Here is a 6517-nt window from a genome sequence, read left to right as displayed (position 1 = left end):
TCAAATTAGAACTTCATGAAGAATCACCTTTTTTCTGTCAACTTTTTAACATTGACAAGCAGCTTGAAACAATGAGAGGTTCAAGGTTTTATTTTGGGGAAAATAAAAGTCCTTGTAAATGCTATTGTCAACCTAGGAATGTGAATGAGGGAAATGAGCTGTAGATATTTTATGCCACTTTCATTAACCTTCTTGTATATATTTATATTTCTGCAGGTCCGACAGAAGGAGTGAACAAGTTGCGCTTCTACAGCTCCACGAGAGAGAATCAAATTCGCTGCACCTAACTTGGCCTCACTGGGGAATATAGCTGCTGATTCCGAAGACGTCCTAAGTAGTGAAGGTTCTGAATGCTATAGGTTGGTGTCTGTGGTCGCTGGCTAGTTCTGCATTTTGTCATTATGGGCATTGTGACAGACCACATTTTGTGTAGCATAGCATATAATATACATTTACTTAAGTATATAATCAATCAACCTATTTATGAGCAGATGTAGTTGTGTCATGCTTCAATTATTTGATTTGATGTAGAGATTGAGTTGAAGGTGGTATCAAAAGACTAGATAAAGTATCTGTTGGTTTTGATCTCTCTGTCTGGCTTTGCTGATTCTGAAATTATACACAAAATTAGGGTTTAATCTCAAACTTTGATTGATAAGGTTGTATTGATGGAATTGAAGAGGGTTATATAGATTTATTGATTTGGATGTTCAAGTAAGGTCAAACACAGAGATACACCATTTGAGAAAGTGTGAAGTGTAAAATGTGTTATCGAGTCAATCTTTATCTTTATCGATATATATATATATATATATATATATATATATATATATAATTTGTGTGTGTGCTTTAATAATGTTAACTTTTTTCCATATGTGACTGTGCTGTTTTCCCCTTTTGCATATCAATATAACGTAGCTAATGTTTGCTAGTATGATCCTAATATCACTGACCCGAAGACCAATAATTTGACTGTAAATAAATGACATAATTTGCCCCGCTGTCAGCCCATCCAGACAGCCCTGCAACACATGGCCAGTCAAGGCAGCAGCCCAGGCCTCTGGTCTCCAGGATGGAGGGGGGAGGTGGCTTAGAGGTCATACTGGGCTGGTGTGGGGACAGTGGGGCTTTTTTTATTTTAGGTATGGTAAAGTAAATAATCCCTGAGTCCAGTTTATGAATTTCATTTTATGGAGTGTGGGTTAGTGGTTGTTAGTGGGGGGAAAGTAGGTTTGGGAAGTGGATGTGGTCGATGGCTGGTTGAAGCAGCCTCACCTGGCCTGAGTCAGACTGACTGGACTCTGGGGCTGGGTGAGGCTGCACACCTGTGGTGCATTGAGTAATCAATGTGCACAGGTCAAGCCAGCCATCACCACACACACTCAGGGAGATGTCCTATATGGCAACATGGATCACTATCTTCATGTCTCATTGTCTGTAAACTCTACAATAAACCGGCATTCAACATTAACACATGTGTCTACATGTCATTGCAATAACAGTTAGAGTGATGTTTGGAATGATGTCACACTACGGGTACTATGTGTCTATGTCTATGTGTTTAGGCAGTGGGACAGTGTCAGTCATAAGACTAATTAAGTCTATTGACCTCAGGGTTCAGAGGATAGCCTCGCGTCATAGAGCCAGAGTCTAGCATCATGGAGATGATATGTGGTGGTAGAGGGCCCGGGTCAGGTAGTGATAAGGAGAGTCGGGGAGCCAATGGGCAGGCAGGCAACTTGACAGGCGCTAGGACCCTGGGGAAGCCGTGGTCCTCTGGGTCCTAGCGCCTGTCAAGTGTGAACTCAAGTGCAGTCAGCTCCAGAAGGAGGCCGACACTACCGGCCTTCTGAAGACCAGAAGACCCTGTTTTCCACGGACAGCCCCCAATTTCAAAACAGGAATTTAAAGATGTATGAATAGATTGAAATGCTTTCTCATGAATATTAATTTGTAGACAGTTGGTTAGTTATTAGTTGGTCAGTTAGTAATTTGTCCCCCTCACTGTGTCTTACCCTTTAAAAGTGCATCACGAATGGTCTATTCTACTGAAACACAGCAGTCCAAAGGGCTGGCTAAATATATGAACATGCCAATTGAACCAATTGATCAAACCAATTGATTTGATATAAGGTCAGTTTTGAAACACAGGTGAAAAGTGCACTATAGCACCATCTGCTGGTTAGATTATGTCATTGCAATTGGCTGACCTGAAAATCATGAATCCTTCGTACAGTATAGTACAGTTTTAAAATACCTTGAAGGTCTTTTAATGTCAATCTCATACAAGTGATTCTCTCAAATATAGAGTAGGCTCACACTAAATAAAACAATACTGGGATTGGCTCCTCAAAATTCAAAACAATTCCACGTGAATCCTTAAAGTCATCAAAATCCAAAGAGGCAAATGTGTTCATGAATTCAAATTGGACGTTAATTTTGGTCATCCATCAAAGATTGACAAAGAAAATATGCTATTTAATATGATAAAATGCTTTTAAAAACAGCTTTTTTAGCACATCAGAGATTTTTCAAGGATTTAATGGGCGTGGCAGTAATTGGGTTAGAGCAGTTTGATTGACAGCTACAGGAACCAAGCGGGTCTATCCTCCTGACCTTCCTCATTCTATATTGTCCATGCCAGTATTTTAGGATACAATTAATTACAAAAAAACACTGTTTGCCACAGGTGTCATTCACTAATAATGGGTCTGCTACTACTAGTACTAGTACTACTACTACTACTACTACTACTACTACTATGGTCTACCAGGGCATGGGCAGAGTAGAAAAATCTTTATCCCTGCTGGGGCTCATTTTACCACAAACAGTTAAGAAAACATGAATAACACTTAAGATGGGGTCCTAAAACATACAGCTAAAAGGAACATAACCTTTCAATCTATTCAGAAATCTTTAAAATCCTAATTTTAAAACAGGGACTGTCCCTGGAATACGGGGTCGTCTGGTCTTCAGTAGGCCGGTAGTGTCGGCCTCCTACTGGAGCTGACCGCACTAAGATCACACTTGACAGGCGCTAGGACCCTGAGGACCACGGCTTCCCCAGGATCCTAGCACCTGTCCAAATGTCCACCTGTACATATCCGACTCCCCTTATCACTACCTGACCCGGGCACTCCACCACCACCATATATCATCTCCATGATGCTAGACTCTGGCTCTATGACGCTAGGCTATCCTTATGACCAACACTACCCAAACACATATCCAGATCCCATAGTTCCCGTAGTGTCACTTCATTCCAAGGATCACTTTAACTGTTATTGTAATGACATGTAGACACATGTGTTAATGTTTGAAGCCGGTTTATTGTAGAGTTTGCAGACAATGAGACATGATGATAGTACTTTTGTGTATACTTTTCAAACCAGCCAAGCCAGACAGAGAGATAAAAGCCAACAGATACTTTATCTAGTCTTTTGATACCATCTTCAACTCACAATCTCTACATTTTGAATCAAAGGATAGATGCATGACACAACTACCTCTTTTCATAAATAAGTTCATTGATTATATACTGAAGTAAATGTATCCTTTATGCTATTCTAGCACAAAATGTGGCCTGACACAATGCCCATAATGATAAAATGCAGAACCAGCCAGAAACCACAGACACTCTGAGTAACAGCATTCAGAAGCTTCACTACTTAGGACGTTGTCGGAAACAGCAGCTATGCTCCCCAGTGAGGCCAAGTTAGGTGCAGCGAATTTGATTCTCTCTTGTGGAAGTATAGAAGTGCAACTTCTTCACTCCTTCTGTCTGACCTGCGGAAATATAAATATATAAAAAGGTTAATGAAAGTGGCGTGAAATACCTACAGCTGATTTCCCTCATTCACACTCCTAGACTGAGCGTACTATTTTGCTTTTATTTTCCCAAACAGGAAGATCAAACTTCTTTCTCTATTGTTTCAAGCTGATTGTAAATGTTAAAAAGTTTCCTGAAAAATGAAAAAAATAATAATAATTGGCTTGATAAGGACCTGTTAATGGCTCTATAGGCTGGACACCGACCTGTGAAACAGATGAAGTTAAGATGTTCTTCACAAGAGCGTTGCCTCCATGTGGAAGGTTCCACATTGGACACGCCCCCACAGGGGCTGGAATGGTGTGAGCCTTCGTCCCATTGGGTGAAGTCCATCGGCTCCCCGGACATCCAAAACCAGGAGCTTCCTGAAAGGGACCTACCAGCATTGAAAGAGATGAAAGAGTTAGCTGGTTTGAAGGAAGAATAATGTGGCTAAATATTCAGCTTTTGTTATTTTCATGGTATTTCATAAGACCAAATGATGGACAACCAGATGATCATAAGGACTTGATTGCCTGATAGACACTCAGGCCTAGCCAGTACCTGCACAGGCCAACCCAGAGATGGCTGGTTAGTGGGAAGGGGGCGCGAGCCACCAGCTCATCAATCATCTCCTGGTCTTCTGGGTCCCTGAGGCTCAGCAGGTCCCAGTGAAAGTCTCTGCAGTAGAGCAGGGCATCTGACCAGCACAGCCGCGTCCCCACCAGAGTGATGTTCCTTCCCATCTCCTGAATGCTCATGGAGGGTGCAGCAGGCTCTAGTGAAGCAAATGATAGTGGTGTTGAGGGAGTTCTACTCTCAGCACTATAAGTCTACCTCTTATGCTGCCTTTGTGTTTATCCAGCAAACACAAAGTAGCACAAAATATCAATGCAAAACCTTCCAATGCAAAAAAGAGACTGCTCAAAGAAACTCAAAGAAATACTTTTGTTTTAATAATAATAAACCATAATACTTTTTTAATGAACATTTAAAATTAATTTAATATTATCTTAATCTTTTTTGTATTATTGTACAGTTGTCTATTTCATGAAAGAAAATCCCACGTACCACCTGCAGTACCCTTGTGTTCCTCCAGTGGTATGCGTACTACCTGCAGTACCCTCGTGTTCCACTTGCAGTACCCTTGTGTACCACCTGCAGTACCCTCGTGTACCACCAGTGGTACGCGTACCACCTGCAGTACCTGCGTGTACCACCAGTGGTACGCGTACCACCTGCAGTACCCTCGTGTACCACCTGCAGTGCCCTCGTGTTCAGTCTTTCAGGTTGAAAACACTGTATGCAGATTGTGTTTTGGTGGATGCTTTTACTCAAAGTGTCTTACAATACTGTTGGTGCCTACATTTCTATAATAGGTAGTGGGAGCCAAACCCCTAACCCTGGCGGTGTTAATGCCATGCTCAACTAGTTGAGCTATAAGGAACAGCAACATTTGACGTTTGACCAATGATGTTTTACCAACAGTGGTACCGGTACACCCATCCCCCCCTTTGATGATCATGTAATGATGGACAGGGTTCCTACCTCCGTACACTTTGACCTCACACAACTGCAGGTAGCTTGCTTCATCAGAGGACTTGTAGAAGTTGATAAACCTTCCTTCCATTCCCCAACACTTGTAAGTTTGAGTCAAGCAGCCTGGGTCATCGTTGATGATGGCACTCCTGAGAGTAGAGACAGAGAGCACTTAAAAGCAGGTTGAGGTCATTAGAGATCAAACCCATGTGACGAATAACAGCACATTTAACAACAGGCTGTAATATCCTCACATAGCCACAAGGGAACAGGACCAAATATATATAAGCTGTATTAACCGCACATAGCCACAAGATGGCAGCGACACATAATACACTAGGAGGCAGGCGCTCAACACTAGCCAATCAGAGCACATTACACATCATTGATGTCAAAGTACTATCGAGCGCACACAAGCAGGGGAGGGCAGAAACTCTACAGGCAGCGTATCGGTCAGATATCCAGCTAAGAGTCGCTCCACGCATGAATTATACAATTCCTCTCCTTTTGCTTCATAGATAATAGACCAAAACCTAGACCAAATAAAGTGAGTTAAAAGCGATCCTGTTTCGGCGGCCTTCTTCCTCAAAAAACACAACACCCAGAACCTTTTGGCTGGGAGTCTAACAGTATTGAGTGATAGTACGGTAGGTGACACCAGTGATTCACCTTGGATTGTCGTTGCCGTTGTTCGCCAGTGAATTCCCGATTAATATTTCCACACCGTTCAGCCTCTCCCTAGCGGTATTCCTGTTAGTGACCTGGATCTCTGACACCCGGTACACACCAGGCAGCTCCAGCCTCCACCATGGTTTAGCCTGATAGACGGTAGAGCTGCAGCTGTTGTTCCCCCACTCAGGGCTGCTGTTCCCATCGATGGCACGTTCAGCCACATGGCCATAGTAGGTTGAAGACTGAACAGCCGTGCCCCTCAACTCCATGTTAATGTTGGATGCAGCTTAATGGAGAGTGAAACCACAGAAGAGTTTATCAAATTGCATTCTAGTCTTCAAAACACATTGCAATACTTGCTTGTTTTGATAACTTGTCATCAGCCTCTAAATTGGGCGCATAGAAATACCTGAAAATCCAGGTGACTTCCACAGGAGGACCACAACACCTGGTGAGGAGAAAAGACTATTCAATTAATAAAATAAATATTTCAACTAT

The 6517-nt window shown here is 42.3% G+C and overlaps 1 protein-coding gene across 1 annotated transcript; it reads right to left on the bottom strand.

The window, feature by feature from the left end:
* Positions 1-3715: 3715 nt before the first annotated feature.
* Positions 3716-6288, bottom strand: LOC311338045 (uncharacterized protein; the record flags this gene model as incomplete). Its single annotated transcript, XM_084488961.1, has 5 exons — positions 3716-3786; positions 4036-4205; positions 4373-4586; positions 5357-5496; positions 6017-6288. 5 exons carry the CDS (start codon positions 6286-6288, stop codon positions 3716-3718), a joined length of 867 nt encoding a protein of 288 aa, XP_084345087.1.
* Between the last annotated feature and the right edge of the window lie 229 nt (positions 6289-6517).

This window comes from Micromesistius poutassou (genome assembly GCF_964030765.1).
Source record: "Micromesistius poutassou genome assembly, contig: SUPER_1_unloc_1, whole genome shotgun sequence".
NCBI classification, from domain to species: Eukaryota; Metazoa; Chordata; class Actinopteri; order Gadiformes; family Gadidae; genus Micromesistius; species Micromesistius poutassou.
The sequence above is the reverse complement of the archived record's forward strand: the minus strand, read 5'-3'. Positions and strand labels throughout refer to the sequence as shown.